General features: G+C 42.3%; 1 protein-coding gene across 3 annotated transcripts; it reads left to right on the forward strand.

The window, feature by feature from the left end:
* The first annotated feature begins 9,067 nt into the window (after positions 1 to 9,067).
* SPRY2 (sprouty RTK signaling antagonist 2) lies at positions 9,068 to 15,667 on the forward strand. 3 transcript variants are annotated; one of them, XM_065678070.1, is made up of 3 exons: positions 9,068 to 9,771; positions 9,942 to 10,017; positions 13,883 to 15,667. In XM_065678070.1, the coding sequence occupies exon 3, from the start codon at positions 13,934 to 13,936 to the stop codon at positions 14,873 to 14,875; it is 942 nt and encodes a 313-aa protein (XP_065534142.1). In that variant the 5' UTR covers positions 9,068 to 9,771; positions 9,942 to 10,017; positions 13,883 to 13,933; the 3' UTR covers positions 14,876 to 15,667. The 3 variants fall into 3 exon arrangements, with proteins under 3 accessions (XP_065534142.1, XP_065534143.1, XP_065534144.1); XM_065678071.1 differs by lacking the exons at positions 9,068 to 9,771; positions 9,942 to 10,017 and adding exons at positions 10,438 to 12,092; positions 12,527 to 12,608; XM_065678072.1 differs by lacking the exons at positions 9,068 to 9,771; positions 9,942 to 10,017 and adding an exon at positions 10,438 to 12,092.
* The last annotated feature ends 10,170 nt before the right edge of the window (positions 15,668 to 25,837 follow it).

Genomic DNA, 25,837 nt, shown 5'->3' on the forward strand with positions numbered 1-25,837 from the left:
CTACCTCTCTCTTTTTTAACTTGGTTCTTCACAGAGCCCAAACCTCCAGAAAAGTTTGTGTTTTCTCCTTAATTCAGTCTCTGGTTTTACTGTCAGTGTTTTGGGTTGGTTTTTGGGGGGCTTTTGGGGGGTTGGGTTTTTTTTTTTTGTTTGTTTGTTTGTTTGTGGGTGTTTTTTTTTTTTTTTGTTTTGTTTTGTTTTTTTTTTGTAAGAGTTTCACTTCTGGCTGGAATACAATGCTTCTGTCACAGTGCAGGGAAAACTGTAGAACATTGCAAGGAATATTTGACCCCTGCCTTTTATTTCCTAAATGTATCATCAGTGCCAAACACTTGAATATATTAGCGGAATTGGGCATTATTAAATGACATCACTTAGTCTAACAGATTTGGGGTTGGTTTAGTTGTTAGTTAGCATACACTAACTACCTCATGTGATAGCAGGAAATGACAGCTCCAAGGCTGAAATCAGATCCAGGCAGGTGGGCTCCTAAAGGAGCTCAGTGCAAACACAAGCATTGGCCTGTGCAGATCCAGCTGCAGCAACAGAGCCTAAGGTTGCAGAAGGCTTTGGAGAAAACCCTGTAACTGTGTTTAAAATCTAATGCATCCTACCTATCATTCTGCACACACATCATATATGATGTGTCATGTGTGATGATACATCAACACTGCCTGCACTAGATAAGGGCAATGAGTGCTGTGAACATAAAACACTCAGTATGGCACAAGTGTCCAGATTTGCCTATGGCAAGGCATTTCAGTAATTCTCAGGTGCAGGGGTTTTGTTCCTAAATAAACACACTGACTAAGACCAAGACATCCTTTTGAGCTCCGGGATCCGGAGTTCTCATGATAGAGGAGAATCACAGTGAAGGACTTCTCCTTACAAACTACACCAAATGCTTCCTTTGCTGTGTGCAAGACCAGGGATGAGTTATCCTAGCTCTCAGAGCACATGCAGAAGAAACCAGTGGAAAAGGGGAGATAAAAGTCGAAACCCAAAGATTGGCTAATAGAGAAAGAAGTGTTGTAACTACTAAATCACACAAACTGCTTTGCCAAATTTTGACATGCTTGATTTCCTGTGCTTAAATAACTTTTTGGGTTTAAAAAAAAAAAAAAAGGGGGGGGGGGGGAGGGAGGGAATCGGTGGAAGTTGGGGGGGGTGGGGGAGAAGTGAGGAAAAATAACCAGCTGTTCCTTGTATAGTGCAGGAAACATGTTTGATTTATTGCTTTAAGGTTATTTTTGAAGGGGCTGCCTGTGGCAGCCAGAGTGCCGGAGAAGTCACTGAGGCCTGTCCACTTGAAGGGCTCAAACTGTTTCCTGAACAGCCCTTCTTCACTCGTCACCTCCGACAGCTCTTATTGACAACGTGTGACTGGGGCCCCGGAGTGTTTTAAAGCCGCGGGGGGCCTGGGCGGACAATAGGGCTGTCAATTACCTTTTCCCCCGTTGTGAAAAGGGGGCCGCGGACAATGCGCCCCGAAGGCGGGGGGTTGTGCAGCTCCGAGCCCCCGACCCCCGCGGCATTCAGCGCCGGGACTCGCCGGCCCCGGCTCCGGCTCCGCTGGGCCAAGGTGGAGGTGTCGCCGTGGAGGGCTCCAAAGGGGGGGCGGGCCCCCCCCCCCCCCCATCCCCATCCCCGCTCCCCATTCCAGCTCCCCATCCCCGCCTCTCCTCCCCATCCGCATCTCCGCTCCTCATCTCTGCTCCGTAGCCCACACCCGGGGGAAGAGGGAAGGGAAAGGGCGGGGGGGGGGGGGGGGGGGGGCGGGTAGAGAACAACGCCCAGGCAGCTCTACCTATATTGTGCTTTAAAAACTTCCTGTATGCCTTGATCACTTGCTGAGAGGACTGTCCATCATACAGGCGCTTTGTCTGGCAGTCACTTCCATTTGAATTTGACTGACTGAGGAAGCCCGAGTTATTTGTAAAGAACAACAAGGCTTTTCATTCATAATTTCAGTAGGGGGACAGGGTGCTAATGACTGAGCTTGAATAACCAGGGAATGTGGTATTCAAGGCAGGAAGAAGCCCAACTGGCTGCCAAATGAGAGGAAGGGAGGGAAAGGGGGGTGCGGGGGGAAGATGTAGGTGAAAGTGCTTGTGTGAAAAGGCAAACAATGAAATCGGGATCGCACACATGTATACAAATACAAATCAGGTTCTCAAAAGGTGAGACAGCCGAAGATAGAAGCAGGAAGGAGAGCTGAGGAAATTCCCGTTTGTATTTCATTAACTCGCCTTCAGAGTCGGCTTCTGCAATGCTAAAAAAGAGAAGGTCTCCGAAAAAGGAGGCTTTCTTCTCTCCCGCCACCCCCTCACCACGGAAAAAAACGCTTTAGCGTTTTCTTTTAGCGTCTCCTTTTAGCGTTCTCCTTTTTTAGAGTCTATTCCTTTTTATTACAGAAAAAAACCTTGGGTTTGAAGTCGCGCTGAATGAAGATTTTGCCTTTGCTGCTGAAGCTCTAGCTCTGACAAAACGTGAAAGCACTAAAGCAAGCCCAGGCTGTGGCCCAGCACATACCACCCATATATATAATTTTACACACTGACTGTAAATACACATATTCTCTTAACTCTGCAAAGACTCTGTCTTTTCAAAAGCCAAACTTTACCTGATGCAAAATCTGTTTACCTGAATAAAGGTCGTTACCTTGATTTCTACTGTTGTTACCTTGATTTCTATTTCAGTGGGATTCTGAATAAGGCATTAACAGAAATTTCCTCAGCTACGACAGATTTTATAGAACTGTAATCTGTGTCCCTGTGGAGAAAACAAGCCTATAGTGCTAAGAAAGAAAATAAAAATTGAACAGCACGTAGTTTGGAAGACATAATTGCTTTGACAGAACATAAACCATCAGAAGTTCATATACTTTATGTCAATTTGAAATGTGTTGCAAGAAAACAACAATAAGAAAACTTAAAATATGTTAAACGGCTTAAACATTTAACCTCAAGAATGAAGGATGTTTTCCAGTGGGCTTATTTTGCAAGCTGGTTCTGTCAGATGCAGTGGATTTATTGTGTATGTTTGTAATGCTCTTTCCAGTACTTCCTTTTGCTTTTGTTAATTAGGACACCATCCTGGGAGCTGCTGTGAGCAGCTGGATTCCCTTCTCAACCTGGAGCACCACAGACTTTTGCTCTGGCTCCAGAAGGCGTCAGGGCCTGCTTAGGAGGAACAGCTCAGAGATTTCAGCTTCTCAGTAAATTTCTGCCTTTGTCTCTGCAGGGCTTTTGAAAGTAATAGGCCTGCTTAAAATACAGGAAAGACGATTACAAAACCACAAATAAGATAGGAGTAACTGCACCAGATGCAGAGACGGAAGTTTAGAGGAACTCTTTAATCAAGTGGTGGGAGTGGATGCTCCTGCAGAGATAACCTTGTTTAGATAATCAAACATTTTGTCCTCTTCCCTCTCTAAGAAAGATAAGTATAATTATCTAACAGTTCCTACTCTCTTTTAAGGTGTTTCGATCCTATTAGACACAGATTCTAAAATTTTAGTTGTTCAGAAAGACCCTGGAGCCCACAAGGAAATCCAGCATGGTGTGTCTCTGTGGAAAGCAGCATGTACACAGTGGAGAGATAGGACTGGGACCTGAGACTCACAATTCTTGCTTTTCAAATAATTTACTTCTTTCTTTCACCCCTGGGTTTTCTCAGCTATATAAAACAGACATGGCAACATCTCTTGAAAGCTGTTTTGAGATCTGTGGAGAAAACTGTAATAGAATATCCAGCATTTTAATTGCTGTCTTTGATACTGTAATTATAATCAGGAGAATGAAATAGTTCTATGCAGATCTGACAGCAGGATCAGCATATATCCCAATAATATATATATATATTTTTTTTAATCATACAAATGGGATTTTTTTTGTGTGTGTGTTCTAATTTTCAGAAAATAATGGGAAATGCTAGCTTTTATTTTCCTTTTCATACAAAATTCATCCCTCTCTAGGAAACTGTTTGATTCTGCACATGACACCTCTGCTTTGAGTATGTGCTTGTGTCCACACCAGCGAATATGAGCCTTTCACAACTGAAGAAAATAAAAATAACCTCAGCATATAGGAGAGAGATGATACAATTTCTAACAGTTGCTCAACCTGCTTGCTTTGATTTGCAGCAAAATCTCTAAGGCTTATTTATACATATCCCTCGGCTGGTTTGCATGCGATATGCTACCAATTGTTAATACCTTGGAGGTATTTATTTGAACTCTTACCTCCAGTGGAAGAAGGTCCCTTAGGGTCTGGGAGCAGAGTAGCTGTCAAAGCACAGAAGTCAGTGTAAGCTACCTCAAACTTCTGGAAGATCTGTGCTCTTCCAGCTACCTTGCTTACAGCACTCAAGATATTCATTTACCTTTCCACTACATTGCAGTTTAGAGCTAGTTTGGGTATCTTTACATCAGTTGTTTACTGTGATCTGTGGATTCCTATGGACTACTTCTAAATGGGAGGTCTTATAATTTATAAGTTTCAAAAAAAGTCTGCATTGCCCTCATGATTTTTTTTCTCTTCTAAAGCATAGAAAAAAATCTACAGACTGATGAAGTTTGAAAACTACGTGCAAACCACCATAAAGATGTGATAAGTTTCTCCACAAAACTCTCTTGTTCTCAAATTTCCCATAACTGCTAACATTGACCTCTTCCATTTCTTCTGAGTCACTTTTATCCCAGGTCAACACACAAATGTCTGCATTCTGCTACAAATATTTTCACATTTTACAAACTAGCAGGCACTTTCTAACACTTTAATAGGCAAACAGTTAATTTTGCATAAAATTCTAGTATAGCCAAGCCCAGCATTATCTAGCCTCTAACTGAATGACGTTACAGAGTACAGTGTTTCAAATGTTGACAGACATGGCATGTCCATACCATACTCATGATTACTTACATCAGAGCAGTTGAAAATGTTAGGAGGAAAATTCTAGGACAAACAAATACAAAAAGTCTGCTATAATACTAATTTAGCAAATAAACTGCACTTATTCCTGTCCAAGCCAAATTGTCCTACTTTTGAATATTTGGTCTTCTCATTTGAGAAGAGAGAAGTTGAATTCCAAAAAAACCAATGCTGATTTTATCAAGGACACAAGTATAACCAAATAACATTGAATGGCACATCAAAGAGCACACTAGTTTTATTAGAACAATTTATATGCAAAAGCTCTGCATTATATTATAAGTACTAAATGTATGTATTCTTCAGTATAATTTCAGAAGGATCAGGAAAGGGATTTGTTTATTTTTTAAGTTTACATACGTATATTTGGTATTCAATGAGAAAATACTCTACTGGCAAGTGTCCCTCCATATACTGTGGCATTCATCAGAAGGGATAAACTTACACAAGATCTGGCCTATATCACCTTTAAGGAAGGTGGAGATCATTAGCTAGATCTGAATAATGGTAGTTTAATCCCAGAAAATCTGAGCATCCCTACACGCAGGAGACCAAGTCCCAGCAGCTGCACAGCATGTGTATCCCTAATGAGAGCAGCAGGTATTTATTGTGTATTTCACATTTAACAATGCTGTTCCTTGTCCCACCAGAGCAGGCTCCAAGTAGCTTCTGCTCATTTTCCCCTCTTACGGAATTCTGGGTTTTCAGGTAACGTACAATGAAAATCATGCAAGCAAAACCAGCAGTACTGAGTCAGGGACCTAATTTTCTTCATTAAAAATGTCCAACTATTTTTACAGCACAGTGAGTCTGACTTCTCTGTTTCTCTCTGTGATATATCTAAGTGTCCTTGTCTGCCCTGAGAATCTCAATGAAATATCAGTTGGCAGAAAGCTATACAGCTAATCACTTTTAAAAAATCCTATAATTCTTTGATGCACGTTACCTTTTTCAGAGTTACAAACATGAAAGGCAATCAATTAAAGGTTTAAGTTCCTAAGGAAATTCTGGGCATTAGAAGCAGTGTGCAGCCAAACTTAGTCCTTTCCGGATGTGCAGAATCAATATCCTCACATCACTGCATTAAGTCATAAGATGATGAACAAAATGTTCTGGAAGTCAACAAATTTACAGCACTTTCATCCCCTTGAAAGAAATTCCTTATGAATTAACTTCCTTTTATTTTACAAAAAGGGGAAATACTACTTGTTTTCAGGTCCTGGGTCTGAAAATCAAACCAAGTAAAATCGTGTGGGACAATTTCAGGATGATGCAGAAAAGTTTCAGCTATTTCTGTCATGTCACAGACCTCACTCTGCCCAGCTCTTCAACTCGAGTCACTGCAATTGCTGATATTCTATGACAAACACACACACCTCTATATGTATATCAATATATATGTATATGTGTGTGTACATATATATATGTCCACCAGCTACCATTTTTCTAGTGGAGAATGAACTAAAGATCTTCCGTCTCCAAAAACGAGGTCTGCTTGAGTTAAAAGAAAATAAATAAATAAATAAATAAATAAATAAATAAATAAATAAATAAAATCATGCAATGGTTAGAGCAAACCACTAGGGGAAACATAGTCACATGCATTAAGCCACTATCCATGACAAGAGATGTGAAATGTGAATGATACATGCAATCTTGAGAAAGCTGGTTCCAAGGTAACATCAAATGAAAGGCCTGAGAATTCAGCTTTGAGGTTCCAAGCCAAAACCAAACCAAAGAAACAAGCAAATAACACTTTATATTGCATATTTGTCCACTAGTTATTGATCACTTGTGTACCAGTTAGTGCACAAAAGGGGCTTCTCTTTCAAATTCAGCACTGCTGTATGCTTGGGATTTTTTTTTTTTTCTTTTTTATTATGCTTGTTTGGGCTTTGGTTTGTTTTTTGGTTTTGGGTTTTGTTTGGGTTGGGGGGGGGGGTGTTGGGTGGGGTTTTTTGTTGTTTTTGGTTGGTTGGTTGGTTTTTTGTTTGTTTGTTTTTTTTTTTTTTTTTTGCATAGGACACTGATGTTTCACCATTTTGCATACACGACTGGCTTTGTGAATAAAAATAGCTTCACTGCTTTCATATCTGTCTTTGGGACTTCTCACTGTATCAAGTGTATACACCTGTACTTGCAAACTGGCATATAAATAGATGATTGCACTACTGACTGATTTTAAAATGGTATTATGAACTTTCCAGTTTAAACGCTATTTATATACTCGGTATAAACACTGATAGATAACCTAACAGCCCTTTAGCTATGTACAGGATTGCACAAAGACTTCTTCACCCATTTTTTACTTTGCTATGTGGGAGGAAGTGATTTTTCCCTTTCCGCAGTGAATGACATTAAGACCGTGTCCTCTTCCCCCGGTAACCCCTGGATTTCCAGCCTGCGGAGAGGCACAACTCCAAGGATGCCCAGGTCGGTGCTCAGTGCATCCGCGAAGCTGGGTGCCCCCTCCCGTGAGGGAAGCCCAAGTCAAGGCCTGCGGGCTTCCTCCCGCCTTTCCGCTGCCACAGCTGGAGCTGCCCTCCTCGGCAAAGTCTCGGGGGGCAATCCCCGCCGCCCCGCCGCCGCCGCGCTCCCTCTGGCGGGCAGAGCTGCGTCGCCGCCGTCTGCTCCATTCCCCGGCAGCCCCGAAGGGAGCCCAGCCCCGCGGAGCTGCGGCTCCAGCCGTCGGGCGGCCCTGCACTCGTTCCCGACGGGCATTTCGCTCCGTCTGCCCGTTCAGAGGGGCGAAGAGGATAGGAAGGGGACGGCGCCGGGGCCCCAACACCGTCCCCTCCAAGGCGGCAGCGGTTTTGTACATGCTTATGGAGTGGGGTGGCCTTTGGGAAGGGGAAAAAGACCCTTGTAAACTCAGGCTAACCCTACTGTCAGGCAACTGCGGAAAATAATCTGCAGGTTCAGAATATTATCGTGAAAGAATAAGTATATGCCTGTAAGAACGCAAAAACCCTAGGGCCGCCAGTGTAAGGCACTGCCCTTTTTATTTCCATGTTTTTACCGAGGATGACCATCCTCTTCAAAAAGCGGTGGCAAGCAGGTGTAGAAGAGGAAGTGCCTACAAAATTGCCTCGAATAGTAAAAAAAGGCTGATAGGGGTTTTGCACCGAGGACTGCTCATGTAAATAATGCAGTGCACTGCTGTCTTGCACGCCGTGTGTATTTTAAGCAATGCCACACGTGATGCGGGTAATGTTCGTGCTCGCTGCCTGCCTACGTGGATACACTGCTTTCCGCGGTTAAAGATACACGGAGGCACAAGATACCCGGGCCCAGCGACAGTGGCCCCCCCCGGCGACTTCGGCTCGTACAAAAGTGACCGAGCAGTGGCCGTGTCAGCAAACGCCCAGAAGACAAACAGTCACGTTTGTGGGCTGCTTGCAGACCGTGTCCTCCACATGAATGGGAATTAATGAAAGTTTTTTTCTTTTTCTACCCCTAAAAACCCTCCACCCTCTGCAAGGCGAGAGCATTCCGCTGCTGTCCGGAACATGAAAACTCCGCAGCAGCTGGAGGCGCGGGAAGTACCGCAGCGCGCTGTCAGCGGCCTGTCCGGCTCCCCCCGCGCCGCTCCGCGCCCTGCGGGTCCCGCTCCGCGCTCCCGCCCGGCCGCGGGGCCGCCCTCCACGCCGCCTCATCTCGTTAATCCGCGGGACAATGCTCCCCGTAACCACCCTGCCTTCGCCCCTGTTGAAAAGGGCCGGAGAGGGAGAATGGGGGAAGAGGGGGGCAAAAAGTGTAAACTTTCATTCCACTCGGTTAAAGAAACGGGGGGGGGGAGGCGAAAGAGCACCTGGAAACGGGTTTCCCTACAGCCCGCCGAGGCGGGGAGAGCGCGCCTCCCTGCCCGGGAGAAGCGAGATCCCCTCGGCTCCCCTGCAAACCTATCGCCGCCTGCCTCTGAATAAATACACGAGCACAAAAGCAGCCGCAGCGCCGTGTGACCGCGCACGGAGGAGCCTCCTGTGAAAACAGACTGCGGCCAGGCCTCCGGAGAGGGGCGGAGGGGGGCTGAGAGGGGCTCAGCGGGTCTACGCGCCGCCCTGAGCAGCGCAGGGCCGCGCACCGACGGGCCGAGACCGCGGCCGGGTCGGCGGCACTGCCCTTTTGAATGCCTCCCGCAGCTCGGAGTGCTGGCAGGGCGCTGGGAGCGCCAGTGAATGTAGCCCCGCAGAGCCAATGAGCTGGGACCGGATGCGATATATCCTCTGGGACAACAACTGCTCTGTTCCTCCTCAGATCCACATGACGCCATTTACTGCTGCTTTTGCAGAGAGATCACCCTACCTCCTCCGGAAAGAAAAAGAGAGAGAGAGGGAGAGAGCGAGAGAGCAGAAAAACGCCGAGCCCCTACAGCTCAGATCTCAAACCTTCCTCCTCCTCCTCCTCCACCTCCTCCAAACACACAACAACAACCACCACCACAAATCCGCTGCGCTCCCAAAACACCCCCCCCCGATTGCAAACCACAGAGCTGCCTGCAACACACACACGCTCGCAGAGGGAGCGAGAAAGCTAGAGGGAGAGAGGGGAGAGGAGCTTGCAGCAAGCAGCTTCTCAGCAGAACGGCTACATTGCACAAGCTGCTTTTTTGGAGGAGCTCAGTGGAAGAAAGCTCTGGGATTTTATTTTAGATCCACTTTATTTTGTTTTCTTTGGCTTTGCCCTTCCTCTTGATCAATTGCAACGACAACAAAAAAAAAAAGAAAGTGACTAGGTATTGGCGATTCGGCCTCCGGTTCATTGAGGAAAAAAAGGAAAGTGTGAGAGACTTGAGTGATTTCTTTTTAGGAGCAGAGAAAACCCACCCCGATCCGGAGAGGTGTTTTTTATTATTATTATAGTATATACGCGCACACACGTATTTATAATCGATCTGGGAAAGGGACCTAACTTTGCTCTGGACTTTTTTACGTGGTGATCATTCTTACTTTAATTTGCAAGTTGGACTAAAGCAGAGTCTGGAAAAGAACTTTTTTTTTTTTGCTTTAGGGCTGGATTTATTTGCAAGCCGCAGGAAGAAGAAAATACAAGACAGAGAGGGGTTTGGTGCAGCGCCGCGATCACGGTGAGAGCCTTTTCCTTCTTTGCAAAACAAGCTTTTCAGTAACCCCCCTCCAGCCACCCTTGGTTGCTCCAAGAAAACTCGTGGAAATGTTTGAGGCCGATGCCTTTTCCATTCGTACAGGTTCTCCCTCTCCCCCCTTTCCCCTCTGCTTCCTTTCTCAGAGAGGAGCCGGAGGTGGGATTTCGGAGCGGTTTCTCTCGGAGGGGGTGGGGGGGAGCTCTGCTGGGGTTTACCGACTGAGCTGCCTTTGAGCCCCGCCGGGGTGCCTCGGGGGCGCGGGGGGCGGAAGGCTGTGCGGGCGCGCAGGCATGCCTACGGAGGCTGCGAGCGGGGCGGCGGGGGGGACACAGAGCACACGGGCCGGGACACGCAGACACAGAGAGTTCCGCGTGCTCTCGGTGCTGCGGGGAGCGGGGCACGGGCGGTCCTCGCCGGGCACGCGTGGGTTTCCGACAAGCCCCGCGGGGAGGTGAAGGGAGGGCGCAGAGGAGTGGGAGAGCGCAGGGGCTGTTTGTGTGAGTGTGTGTGTGTCCCCCTCCGTCTTGGGGGAGAGCGAGCAACCCGCCTTTCAGTGCGTGATTTACGCCCGTCTGTAGTGGCGTCGGGAGATCCGTGCAATTCGGAAGTGAGTGCACGTCTGGTACAAACCTACGTGTGTGCGTGTGTGTATACACATCTCTGTGTCTCGTGTGATGAAATTAATTCGATCCATCAGACGAGGAAAGTTCTTCTCCAGGTTCTGCCATGCAGAGGGTTATGTGTGGAGGGGACGGAAAGCTTCAATTTTTGCTTTTACTTCCCCCCCCCCCCTTCGGTGGGTTTACTTTGTAACACCCCTTTTACCCTCCCCCCAAAAAATCTGCTGGTGTTTTCAACAAGTTATTTGTGTGTCAGTTTGCCCCACCCCGATGGTAAAGTCCCTTTTGCCCTAATCCATAGTCTGATCACACACTCGGCCCTTAATGGGGGTTTCAAAGCACTTTGAAAGAAGAGGAGGTGGTTGGTGTGTGTGTGTGTGTGTGTGTGCGGTGGGGATGGGGGTGGGGGTGCTTTGCACAGGCTCCGGACACAAAACAGAAATTCACGGGCAGAGGACTTCTCCCCCTTAGGCTCGCCTTCTCCCCACCAGCCAGACACGGGGTTTTTCCACAGCACGCAAGAAGCCCCTTGCGTTTTAAACTTCCCCGAATGTGCCGAACGCGAAACCCGGCCCCCTTGCTCGCCGTTTTGCCAATCCCAGCTAGGAAAAGTTTGCAATCATGGCACTTGAGCTCTGCGAGAGTGGACTTTGGCTTTTAGAAGTGTGGAATAGTGTTATCGCACACACGCACACACAAAAAGGCAAATGCTGCTTCCCTGCTCTTGGTGGATGGAAACGGGAGAAGTGCTAGATCAGAGAGAGGAGGGAGAGACGTGCTTTCCTGTTAGAGTTTTCAGGCAAACTTATGTTCGCAAATAAATGTGCTGGAGGTTTGCGTCTCGTCATGTTAGCGGATCAATTAAGGGGAGTAAAAGGAGGGTGGCAGGGCTCTGACCGATGTCCCGCTGAAGAGGCCGGTTTGGGCCGGGGCAGAGGGGGATGGGCTGAAGGTTAGGCAATTTGCAGAATGTGCGTAAAATAAGGGGAGGTTTTCCAGGGACTGGCTTTGTGAAGCTGAGTGGGTGCTTATGGCAAGGCGAGAGGGGGGTAATCTGCCTTTGCCCGTCTGTCCCGGAGGTGTTGTCTCCAACCGTCTGCAGGGCGCCTGGCATTACCCGGGAGGGGGAACAAGGCTTCTTTAGCATCTCTCGGGGGAGGGCAGGGGGGAAGAGTTAAAAGGAAACATGGGTTTGACTTTCCTGATAAGGCGGCCTCAGCAGCCCCCTCCCACCTCCCATCCTGGAGGATGTCTCCTGGTTATCTCCAGGTTGTCTGCACTTGCGAGGCTGCCGGCGGCTCCCGCGGGCGAGGGGCTGCCGCCTCCCACCTGCCGCGCCGGCATGGAGCCGAGAGCTGGGCAGGGAGCTCAGCGCGGAGCCTTCTCCTCTGGCCCCCACCTTGGCGTCTGAGCCGGTGTCGTCTTAAGCGCCTGCAGGTCAGGGTCAGCTCCGCTCTTGCACCGGGCTGACATTTCTGGAGAGGCTGGGTCTCATCCGGCGTGCCTTCTAGGCTGGCTGAGTCTGCCTTAAAGCTGGATGGGGAGGACAGATAGGGATGCTAGTTCATCTCAAGGGTGGGGAAAGGGTTTTATTTTCTGCCCTTTTCCTTTTTAAGATAGTTTTCCAGATGAGAAAATGTCTGCTTAAACTGCTGGTTGAAACTTTTTATATGGCAAAGGTTTTAATATGAAGAAAACATAAGTAATAATTCAAGATGAGTTTGCAAGGCTTTTTTTTTTTTTTGGGTGGTGGGGGGAGGAGGGCACACACACCTTGACATACACTCCACATGTCACCAGGATTTGGCAATATTTGAAATAGGCAGTCACTCTTAAAAATTAGATTTTTTTTTTTTTTTTTTTTTTTAAAGGCAAAGCACTTGAGCGGAGGGAGCCAGGAATTAAAAGGTTAAACATTTTCCGCTGCTGCTAGAATAAAGACAGCATCTTGAGGTAGTCATTGTTAAACTGTTTGACCATATTTTATTATACAACGGTATAGTATTATTGCTGGTAACTGACGTGTACAGAGTAACACTGTGGTGCTTTTTCTAGGTATAATTGAAGACATTGTGTGGTCCTTGTAAGAAGCTTGGTTCCTGGTTGGGTTTTAATTGTAAAATATTGTTCTGGATTTTTGTCTAGGTAATTGGATTTTGGAACCGCTTTAAGATATGATAAAGGCAAGGCAAATATTAAGTGATTTAGAGGGCAGTACTTGAAACTTTTGCATATCTGTGCGTGGAGGTTAGTTATTTACAAGTGCTCATCTTCTGGGTCTTTTACTGGGTTTCCATTTAAATTCTGAAGTCTGCAATTCTACTTTGTAGTTAATGATCCTTTAAAGCACTATTCGAAATCAAGTAGACTTCTTAGATGATGGCATTGTTTGGTTATATTATGCATGCCTCTGTCCCACAAGCCGCTCTTGGTAATATTTACAATTTGAAATGCAGGCTGTGGAATTTTTTACACATTAAAAAAATAAAACTGTGGTAGCATTGCTTTTGTAGTATTGAGCCTTAAAATAACAATCACAGTGGTGTACGCAAGTATGACACACACTAAAATACTGGAGAGAGATATTTTTACTTGTGCTGTTGAAGTTTTTGGTAGCACTAACTAATGTCTAACCTCAAACATTTTATTGCTATTTAGTGTTTTTCTTGGGACCATTGGTATTAAACTAAAGTTTCCTATTTACATCATGTAAAGTTTAATGTGTAAAAAGACTAGCCTACCAAAATATTATCCAGTTTTAAACAAAATTGGAGAATTATATGTCTGTCATCAGCAGGTCACATTACACTTGCTAAATACTTGAGGGCTTCTTTTTTTTTTTTTATGTAAATTTTTCAGTAGCATGATGTAAAAAGAAGAGTCCCTTCAAGTGGCTGAAATGGGATCACTCTAAAGGCCATGATCTAACCAGAAGATGGCCTAGGAACCCTTAGTTAGCAGGAGCCATGCCTAGACTTTCTAGAGCCATAAGTTAAGATGCATGAACCTAGAACAGAATCCCTTTAAACTGTCCATAGGAGCAGACAGGACAGGCCAAGGGAAGTGCATTCAGCTGGCAGGCACTCTGCCCCAGATGTGACTCTTTTTTTTAATGGCTCATGCATTACTTGATTGTGTGCAGTGCTGTGGGATCCTGCAGGCTTGAAAGGCTGCTGGAGAAAGCATGAAATGTGTTGCAATAGTGAACCCTCTCTTTGTTGCTCCAGGAATTCAGATGTGTTCTAAGCCTGCCGGGGTGAGCACGCTTCTGGGCACTGATGGAGACAAGAGCTCAGCACAGCAGTGGGTCACAGGCCTTGCAACAGGCTCGGCGTGACAGTGGGAGACCACACGGGGAGCCCGACCTGCGGGATGTCCTGATGCAGCAGGTTCACGTCTTGTCGTTGGACCAGATCAGAGCCATCCGAAACACAAATGAGTACACGGAAGGACCTACAGTGGCTCCGCGGCCGGGGATCAAGTCCACTCCTCGGCTAGCAACCCAACCCAAAAGTGAAAGGCCCCATGGCTTGCCTGAGCATCGCCATTTTAGCCGGATTCAGCACACACAAACACATGCCTCTCCTCGAGCGCCTCTGTCCCGTTCTGTCAGCACAGTCAGCACAGGTTCACGGAGCAGTACAAGGACAAGTACGAGCAGTAATTCATCCGAACAAAGACTTCTCGGGTCATCTCCGGGGCCAGCTGCTGATGGGATAGTCCGAATGCAGCCCAAGTCTGAGTTCAAGTCAAGTGAGCTGAAGCCGCTGAGCAAAGAAGACTTGGGAGCGCACAGCTACAGGTGTGAGGACTGTGGAAAGTGTAAGTGTAAGGAGTGCACTTATCCGAGGACCCTCCCATCATGTTGGATCTGTGACAAGCAGTGTCTTTGCTCAGCCCAGAATGTGGTCGATTATGGGACTTGTGTTTGCTGTGTGAAGGGTCTCTTCTATCACTGCTCTAATGATGATGAGGACAACTGTGCTGACAACCCCTGCTCCTGCAGTCAGTCACATTGCTGCACTAGATGGTCTGCCATGGGTGTGGTGTCCCTCTTTCTGCCTTGCTTGTGGTGTTACCTACCAGCCAAGGGTTGCCTTAAGTTGTGCCAGGGCTGTTATGACCGGGTAAATCGGCCGGGGTGCCGCTGTAAACACTCCAACACTGTTTGCTGCAAAGTTCCCAGCGTCCCCCCCAGGAACTTTGAAAAGCCAACATAGCATCACTAGTCAGAAATACTAAAGTAGCAAGGATTATTTTAAAGTACATATGCAACCAACTAAGCAGCTATGGTCTTGGCACTGTAGTAGAAGGGTTGGGGAATCTACTTTGCTGTTTGCAGTGAAATGCTTGTCTCTGTGTGTTCCATCTTAACTGATACGCTTGTTAGAATCCAGCTAGTGGCATACAGAAAAAAAGAAAAAAAAAAGGGATGCAGTACATTGTGACCCACATATTGCATAAGCTAAAGCAACACAGACACTCCTAGGCAACTCTATTGTTTGTGAATAGTACTTGCAAAATTTGTAAATTAGCAAATGACTCCTTTTTTTCATTGTTTTCTGCCAGAGATAATGTGCTATATTTTTGTATATACAATAATATTTTCAACTGTGAAAAATAAGTGGTGTCATAAGACATGGCACAGTCACAAAATATTATACTAATATGTTGTACATTCGGAAGAATGTGAATCAATCAGTATGTTTTTAGATTGTATTTTGTCTTACAGAAACCTTCTATTACAAGAATCTGATTTCCCTTTGGACTTCATGTATATTGTACAGTTACAGTAAAATTCAGCCTTTATTTTCTAATTTTTTCAACATATTGTTTAGTGTAAAGAATATTTATTTGAAGTTTTATTATTTTATAAAAAGAAATATTTATTTTAAGAGGCATCTTACAAATGTCACCCCTTTTTATGAGGACGTCATAGTTGCTGCAAATAAGGGGTGAACGATGCATATGTTCACTATAAAATAGAAAATATATTAACGTTTGAAATTAAACTGGGCTACTTGTCATTTTTTCCCTGTTTACTGTTCTGAGTTGGGAGAACTGGTGCTTCTAAATGCAGATTTCACAGGGATACAGTCACAGTGAATCTAACACAAGAATGAAAGTAGAATTTTTAAGTGTATTTTTTTGTGGTTGTTTGCTGCTTCACCTGAAAATAATGCAGGATTCTGTGCTTCCTTCCTTTGCACAAGTGTCCCACATGCTGTTCCTACAATCGAAAAGGAAAATTAATGTAAGAAAATGCATTAATTCATTCCAGACTAGGACTAATAGGCACTGAAAGCTTGACCTATTCTATAAGTGATGAGTTTTTGTGCTTCAACTAGGAAATAAGTAATCATTCACAAAAAATGTTAGGCTTGCATGGGTTTACTCAGAGAGAGAGAATAAAAAAAGAAGAAAATTAATACAGTCAGTGCAAAAAAGCTTGCAGAATTATTTGTTAAAGTAGAAGAATATGCCACAGCGAATGATAGATCTGAATGCAGTCCAGCCTTATGTCAAACAGTTGCCTCACTTCTAAGAAGAAAGTTGCTTGATTTGTCATTTGTGGCAGTTACCTTCCACTGAGGTCAAAATCCTTTCGCTGCCAAGTTTCCCACCGGAAGCCTAGAGAATGATTTACCTTTCTTTATTAACAAACTATCATTTCCTGTTCTGAGCATGCCTCTCCAAATTTAGAGGTCTTAATGTTGAATTTTATTTATATGTTTCTTAAGCTGGCATTTAAGAAATAGTTGTGAGTATTTTTAAGCTGACACTCAGAAAAATCTCACAGCTTTTTCTGAACCCTCTCCAACAAAAACAAGTTATAACTAATAAATTAAGAACTCACTAAAAGTTGAAAACCAGAGCATTGAGTTAATGTTTTTTACATCTTTTTGCCCCTTGATTTTCATCTGTGATCTGGTGCTTGGGCTATTTTATGTAGGCCTGTAGTACTCGTAAATCTAACACTCTGTGTTTGTGTGTATTGGTTATCAATCAACAAGTGAAATTAAAAAGTGCAAGTCCTGACTAGTTTGCAAAACAAAAAATAGTTGATACATGGGCCTTGTTCTCATTCTTCTTTTTTTTTTTTTTTGACTTTGCTTTCTGCACTAGTTGGCTGAATACCTTGGTATACAAAGACGAGCAGTATATATTTAGTCTCCTGAGTGGAGTTTGCCAGGAAGAAGGTGACTTTATGTTACATGAGTAGTTTGTATTTAAAGCAGATCTGTATATTGCAACTGAGTGCTGGGGCATATATGTGAGATTGTACTTGGCTGCTGATAAACAGACTTTTATTACTTTTTTTAGAAATTCTGTTCCTGAAGGAGTAGGTAACTATCATGTGTTTCCATTCACTGAGTGTAATTCTTGAATTAGATTAGGTACTTATGCCTAAACTGTCCAGGGTTGATCTTACTGATTGAAAACAAATGTGGGCATAATCCATTTACTGGGGGGATCTTTGATCTTTATGCTGGAAACCCCAAAACCCACTGATTTCAGTAGACATTAGATCCAGTATTTCCATTGCATGGATGAACTTGACAATACTGAAGGTGAGCATTGTCTTTTCAGTGATTTATGTTTCAGTCAAGGCAGATATCTCTAAAGAAGGCTGAAGGTGAAACTGGAAAACTGTCATGTACCTACTAGCTAAAATCCCCAGTACTAAATATGTGTTTTGTTTTGCACTGTAGCAAATGCTTTGACAACCTAGGTAAGTTATAATGGAAAAGGAAAACCATCTTCTTGTTGATAGTAAAATCTGATGCTGGTCTTAACATTAAACGCTGGTCCTCACCTTCTCCTTGGTTCTTAACAAGGATAAATAATGGATATTTTCCAGCCCAGGTAAGCTCACTGCCAGTGAATTGGGTTGCACGTATGATTTGGGAACAAGGGCATACAGGAGGATGCCATTAGGCACAGACTGTTGAGCTAACTACAGTGCTGGGGTCTTGGCTTCAGTTAGCATGAATTAGTGTGTGAGTGTGCAGTGGACTCTTAAAAGTTGGCTTGTGTGTGTCAGTTACCATTCTAATACTAAACTCAATTAGATAAGGTTTACTATTCTAAATAAAACCAAAATCTTGCCTCAAACAGATTAGATTGTTTTAGTAAGAATTAAGAGGGCTTTTTAAGTGGATTGAGATAATGTTATTAAAGCATGCCTACTTTGTCCTTCGAGATAGGAAAGTGGAGGTCCAAGAAAGGAAAATTTTCCATACACAGGTTTTGAGGATAACTGTGAAAGTCATGCCAGATATATACCATACAGGACTCTGATTTTAGACAGCTACAAAGCCATGAGAAAGGGGAAAACCTGTTTTATTGCTGTATTTGTTGTGTTGTTGCTTTAGTGTTTTGATCTGTTGACCTCCGATAAATTCTGAAGTCCCTGTAAGGTTTGCTTAAAGTTAAAGACCGGCAGGATTGGACTGACAGTTCACTGTAGAAACAGCGGAAACACATAGCTTTTTTCAAATAATTTTTCAATATGATGCGAGCTACAAATATGTACATCAAATTTCCTTGTACAGTAACTTAAAATGGTCTCTATTAATATCCTCCAGCAAATTTTTTATTTTGCTGTTTAACGGTTTGAGGCTTGGTTGTAATTTCTTCTTTTGAGACAGTGATCACAGAAAAAAAAAAAAAAGAAACTTGGATACAAGTGGAGAACAAAAAGGTACAGCACTTTAGATGGAAATAAAAAGTGTTCTTAAAGGATTTAAGATCATATTCAGGTGAGTATTTATATATTCAAGTGAGTTACCAAATCCGTCTTCAAAAAAACCCAAAATTTTCCAAATGAGGAAGTGCAGTAGTTAAGGGGTCATGATGATTAACATGATAGCTTTTTTACACTTTCTGACAAAGCTTGTGTCATGTACGAGGTGGAAGTGACTTGACAGTAGTGAAGTACTGATCATTTATGCACCATGCATATTTTTTTTAAATCTACAATATTACCTATTACCTTTTTCACTTTTGACAAAATATAAACTAATTCATTTCATGATGAGTGAAATCTTAAGGCTTATTCTTAGATGGCAGGAAGAGAATAGAATGCATTTCTGTACTGCAGTAGAACATTCAATTGTTTTTAAGAATTAACTGTTGGGGAAGTTGGATTTGAACAGTCTGTCTCAGATGTTCCTAGATGTGTGCAGGTACAGCAAGTAATAATGATTTCACTCGCTGAGACTAATTTCTCAAATCAGTCAATGGAGCAGAGCAGAGATCCAGAAAAAAATTGGCTGAATGTGAGAACACGCTTGACTGAGTAATGTCTGTATGAATAGTATTGGATAGATTCCTTACTGAAAATGTCAGTGATGTATTGGCTCATCTTAAATCAATTGCAGGTTGTGTTTGCAGGTAGACTACATTGTGACAAAGTACAACAAATCCTTACCAATAAAAATACTCAGTTTTGTTCCTGTTTACCCAATCTGATTCTAAACTGGAAATGCAGAAGTTAAAATTGATGTCTCATTGAACTGAGGACAGTTTGACATGGAAACTGTGCATATATAGATATAGTTCATATATGTAGTTATTTTTCTTTCAAAAATGTTGTCCATTTCAATCTGAGGAGACCCCATTATCCTGTAGTCTTACTTATTTTTCTTCTTGTTTCTTCTTTCTGGTCTCTCTCCCTCCCCTTGACCTTTCCTGGCCATAATACATAAAGGTTTATTGCCAATTACTAGGACAAAAGGTGAAAGAGGAGGATGAAACATGCTTTTCTTATTAGTTTTCTCTGTCTCTGAAAATTTAAGGCAAGGTGGGAAAAATTATTACCTTGCTGCACTTAACCTGCGTTTTAGAGAGAGACAAAGTGGTTTTCAATTTATGTGACGTTGAAATCCACAGTTCCAGAAAACATCTTACTTTCATTTCTTTAGTGTGATCTCTATTACCTGAAAAGGCTTTATGTTTCTTTAAATAGTTTCGCTTTGTTTTAACCTATTGGAGCTGTATTTCAGGTGGCAGAGACGGAGGTCTTGTTACTCGTAAAGGCATAATCTGCTGTTTCTCTGTCACAGGGGCTGTTCAGAAGATAGCTGATGCAGTTACCTTTGGGCATGGATAGAAACAATTTCACTTAAAACAGGGTAGGAGCTCAGCATTTTCAGCCTTGGGAAAAGGCAACAGTTGTACAATATATCTAAAGTTTCTCCCTGCCCCTGCTGTAGGAAACTTTTTTTTTTTTTTTTCTCTAACTCAAAGTCTGCATGCTGGTTAGAGAAGCTTATGGCTAAAATGTTCAAACTTCTAGACTAAGATGGATCCATTCCTATTTCGGTAGAAGTTACCAATAATCAGAAGCTTTGACAGCATAGCCTTCTATTACATAGGATTATTTATGGATATTTTAATACTTAGGAGTTCAACTTACATTTTAAAATGCTCTTGCCAAGGGAGATAATCTGCTTTAAAAATGTAAAAAACTGTAATCAGAGGAGCTATACTTTCCTCAAAGGCTGCTGCATAATTACAAAATCACTTGGTGCACCTGAGATACGTAACAGGAGAAGGCACCTGATGCAAATCAGAAGAAGTAGGTGCAAGTTTAACTTGGAGAATCTGAGCCTGGTGTATTAGGATGAATCACCAATTTACGGACTTACGGACACCTAGAGAGCACCTTGAACAAAGTGAGGGATTTAAATTTGGTTTTTTCCCTCTAATTTTATTTTGTTCAAGAAGCAGTGTATATGAGCCTATCGTGATTGCCAGTCTGATTACTGATAAAAGAATATCTTAATGCTCTTTCAGTGTGCCTCAAAAAAGCACAACAAAATGGAAAATTTCTAAATGACCATTCAAAATTAACACTGTCATCTTCAGAAATGAAGTAAAACATTAGGGCAGTAGCAATTTCAAAATAAGTTCTTCTGTCAGAAAAAGGCACTAATTGGCTAACTTAAAACTGTTTCTTTAGTGACAGATTCATGTTAGGTCTAAAAATCAGTTCAGACCTTTGCCAGCTTCCACTGTAGTGCAGTTTTTATCAGTTTCTGATTTCCTTGATGTCATTTCTTGTTACCATACCAAACAAGCAAAACTTGGTGTACCACAAACCTTGTCAAATGCACAAAGTGAACAAAGTGAACAAAGTTTTTCTTCCCCATCATTTCTCTTGCATAAACTGTTAAGGAGAAAATTTCAAAATTGTTTTGTTTGCTTTGGGTCTTTTTGTTTATGCATTTTGTTTAATTATTGTAGACAGAGTGATAATTGAGTGTTGGATTTGTGATTTTATTTTTTTTTTTCTTTCTCCTGATGTATTTGGCACAATGAAGTATGGAGGTAGAGCAGTTAAGGGACCAAGATTACACTTTGGAAACTTACCTAACTGCAGCTGCATTGAGTAGTAAAGAAACCCAGCCAGAAGTGTCAATGCCTTCTTGCAGAACTCACTGAATGCATTGTGCCTTTTAGTAGTAGGTTTATTGTATTGTTTTCTACCTCTGCTGCTCTGCAGATTGAGATTATGCAGTTATTTATCATGTATATGTTTTTATCCCTAAGTGACCTTTTTTGTTGTTGGAGAAGCACTATATTTGTATTCTAAAGCCAGTGCATGAGGATCCTATAATACTGCAACTAAATGTGAAGGCTGTCTAGCTGCACCCTGCTTACTACTCTCAATACTTTCCTTAGGAAGGAAGGCATTCCTCAGACCCCTTTGTCTCAAGTGGAACAAAAAGACTGTAAATTATTCAGAATATGCAAGAGAGTAATGGTGTAAAACGTGAACTTTACATCAGGACTGTGCCAGAACTGTTCTCTCCTGCATACGAACAATCACAGTACAAAGTCTGAAAGTGTGCAACAATGTCCCTGGCCACCTATGTACTAGTAAATCAGACAGTAGGTGGAAATGTTCCTGGACAATGGATTGCAATTGCCCACGCTAGTGAAGCGTTAAGACTTTCCCTGGTGTGAGTTAAGCATGTTCCAAAAAGTACTCTCCCAAGTTTTCCCCAGCACATTTCAGGAGCTAAAATGTTCCAGGGCCATTCCCAAAAGTGACTTTTTGGGAATGCTTGCCAGCAGCTCCCCTCTTTTAGAGGTTAAAGTTGTTGCTCAGCATGGACACTCTCCTTTCAAGGCCAGCTGGAACGCGGTGTTCAGGAATGTTCTTGGGCATGTTTATTACCAGTCTAGAATGAAGGTGATCCCTCACACAAATCTCATCTGAAGGTAAATTCACTGACAGACGTCCTCATGTGCTAGGATGACACAATCTAATTCCCAAGTAGTAACTTAATTGCACAGAAGCGATATATTTCATTTTTTTTGTCAGAGGAGTAAAGTAGTTGGCAATGTAACTTGTCAGAATTTTGCAAAGCTTAGGTGATACAGGTTCTTGCTCCAGTGTAGGGTAGCTATCTAAAATTATATATTGATATTTTGTATCATCCCGAATCTGTAATATTTTTGTTTGATTTGGGGAATGTCTTTTTTTTTTTTTTTTTTTTTTTTTGCAAAATTATTCCTTAAAAACCTACTGACAAGTCATAGAAACAGACTTTTGCCTATCTTTAACTTTCTTTACCAAGCAAGCTTTCATATATCACAGCATTTGGTTAATTTTTTAAGAATTTATTAAGATGGCATATCTTATTTTTGGAAGTTACATACATCTTGAAGAAAGCAGTCACAATAAATTGTTTCCTTCCTTGATAATCACTATAACATCATCTTTCCACAAGATATGGAAAGCATTCTCTCTTTTTCCCTTTTAGCCTTATGCTCCCTTAGCCCCCAGGTTATAGAGTGGGTGGCTTATGGAACCTTGTGATTGCTGAGTAATTTTGCAGGCTTTCACAGAGAAAAACTGGTGTGTAAAATATTGCATTTGAGCTTGGCATCTGAGAGAATGGATCTCACTAAAGTACTTTAGGTGTATGCAGATTATATTTCTACATAAACGCAATCTGAGGGTTGTGGCTGGAGAGAAAAAGACTGTCACAATTCACAATTCACCCCTTAAAATCTCTGCTTTAGAAAAATTGAAGAATATAAAACTTTTTGTTGGTGGTGGTGGGGTTTTTTTTTTTCTGTTTTTTGATTATTTTTATTTTTTTAGTTGATAAATTAAGCAAAGTGAAATATTAGAGATGGAGAGGCATCCTGTTCAGTTTATCATATGTAGCCAGGATTTGTGCTGTCTACATTTCACATAGTTTTTATCCAAAGACCTCACTTCAGCTGCAAGATTGGTGGGTGAAATGCCTGGCCTCACTGGAGGCAATGACAAAATTCTCCTTGACCTCCTTGAAACTTTGTATAGACAAGAGGTGAATTCCTGAATATGTACTGATTGAGCATACACTTGAATGGGTATCCTGGGAAAATCCCAGCTGCCTAGGGGAATAAAAAAAGTCTGTAATTGCATGAGACACACTTTTGAATCAAGGAATAGCTACCTTACTTTAGGATTTTTAACCTTCATTCTGATCCTACTTAACTTACTCTATGACTAAGATAATTTATCCCTATCACTGCTATAGTATATATGCAGTTGCTTCCCTTAGGCACCAATCTTTCAGATGTTGCTGAGAGATTCTGTTTTGGGGTTTAATTCCATTAATGGTGCTGCAGATTCCTGTTAGGCTTTTTACAGACAAACTTGTGCTAATACAGGCTTGTGTGTAGCCTCTTCTCCCCGTATTTCAGCTTACTGTTATGAAACCTTTCTTGTATACTGAAGCTGCAACAGTTTCACTGAATTCAGCTTAGCTCAGCTGCTGCAAAAAAGTCTAGGCAGAGTATTAATTTGCTTTAGATGACAGTCTGGTTAATTGGCACAGGCTCATTCATGCTAAGAGTATCCGCACAGTGTTTTGTGGCAGTATTACTAAATCAGCTATAAGCACTACCTGAAGTTAGATGAGTGAAAGCATGCTTAAACTACAGTGAGCGTTGTTTTGATCTAAGATGCCCATTAAACGGGCAAAATAGTTTTACAGTTACATTTCTGTATTTCACATTATATCTCCTCTCTCTATATACACGCACATCACGATTACATCTTCTTTAAGGGAAGTGACGAATGGAAGGAAAGAAACTACTTCCTATTACCATGTTTCACTGTTACTAGTATGCTTCTTTCAGGGTATCATCTTTCTCTGTAACATTGTTCCTTAGTTTCTAAATGAGACCATGAAAGGCACTCTCCTTACCTTCTCCCTTGAGAGGGTACATCTTCAGAGTGGAGTGCGTCTACTCTGTCCTCTGCTACTTTGTATGTTGAAGTCTCCCAGGCGTGGTGTGTTGGTCCAGTAAACAGAACACCCTTTTTCCACCATGTACTTTCAGTGAGAAATGAGTAAGGAAGATGCTAGTTTTCTTATTGCTAATTGTACATAATATAGCAACTTTCAAAGGCTTCCTTAATTCTGAACAGCACTGGTGTAAGCTCTCTCACAAATGCACAGAAAAGCAGATTCCTAACCCCTTATAATATATAAACTGCTTTGGGAGAAGAAATCTTCAGAAGGTGAGTAGTAAAAGGGAGGATGAATGCACAAAAGTCATGTAGTTATACAAGCCAAGAATATGCATATCGTGATGATGCCAAATCTTTTAAATATTCTTTAAAAGTATAGGAACTTTTTAAACGCCAAAGATTTTCAATGTAGAAAAGCAGAAAAATTAAAGCAGTAAATTAACCTCTTCTCTTTTGGTTTGGATAGGCACAATCGGTTTATCAGTCTCTGTTTATGGCTGCAGCTGTGCTACAAATAAAATTATTGGGCTATAAATAGCTTATATCATGGTTTTCAGGGAGAAAATTAAAAAAGAAAAAAGCCTTGTGTAGATGGGAGGGCTGTAGTAGCAATGGCCATAAAATGCCATAAAATAATGACTGTCTCATTGGGTCTACTGTCAGCTTGGCTTTACAGAGAGATCCAGTTGCACTGTAGTACACACATTAAGTAGACATAAAAAAAAATCTACTTAGTTTTCTGAATTTAGTGACATAAATCTGAATTGTCCACATGTGATTTAGACATCTCAAGTTGACAGCATGAAACATGAAAGGTATTGCATTTTGTCTGTGGTTTTTGGTTGGGGTTTTGGGTTTGGTTTAGTTCAAGTTTTTTCCCTGGTGAAAGCAGGCTACAGCATGCATGGCAATGAAAAGAAGTGCCATCCTTGGTACCCGTTTCAGAGATTTGCAGGCTTAGTGGGACAAGGAAATACCAGAGACAGAACAAAAAGTGTCAGAGTGGAAGATTTTGGCTGTTTTGGTGTTTGCTTCCCCTGGTGGGGTGGGTATTTTTTGTTCTTGGTGACTTTTTTCCACTGCTTGTTTGTTTCAGTCTGTCTTTCTTAACGGTCCTCATAGCTTTCAGGTGTCTCAGGGTCTGCCAGTCCTGCAGTCATGCCCAGCCTCTTGCCTTACTGAGACAACATGGGATATGAAATGTGAAAATATACCCCTGTAGAAAATTAAGTAACAGCATTGCAGGATGGTGTTTGTTGTCACTGTTGGGCCTTTGTGATTCTGGGGGTTTGTTTATTAATAAGGTAAATTAGGCCCCGAATCTCGAGTTGGGTTAATCAACCTGGCTCCACTAATGGTAGTGATGTTCTGGTGACTTGCACTAAGCAGAACATGTGACCTCATAACTAATTATTAAAAAAAAGAAAAAAAAGGTGTTACACAGTAGAATAAGAATCTAAAGATTTTATCAGCTTCTGTTTCTTACTGCATCTTTGTTGAACAATAGCTTTCACTATAACTCAAGACAGTTCAGATTCCTTATTTATAATACTTTAAAAGCTATTATTTACTACACACAAGATTCTTGTACAAAAGGAATGCTTTCAATTCACTCAACTTTAGGATCCCAGGATCACCTGAGTATTCCCAGATTCATTACGGAAAAAGTATAATCCCTGCAAAAGGAAGAAAACTGATTGTTTCAATTTACATGCAACAACATTTTACATTTCTAAAAGATACTTAGAGCATGCATTGTGTGGCAGACATTTATGCTGAGCCTATTTATTATGGGGTGAATAATATTTTTCAAGAATGATTCATCTGGCTTATTTTAGAGGCTGCCTTAAATTCTGGTCATTTCTATAGATACTGCTATTCATAGTCATTGGTAAGCTGGTGGTTTGATCTAACCTCA

This window comes from Lathamus discolor, chromosome 4 (genome assembly GCF_037157495.1).
Source record: "Lathamus discolor isolate bLatDis1 chromosome 4, bLatDis1.hap1, whole genome shotgun sequence".
Taxonomy (NCBI): domain Eukaryota; kingdom Metazoa; phylum Chordata; class Aves; order Psittaciformes; family Psittacidae; genus Lathamus; species Lathamus discolor.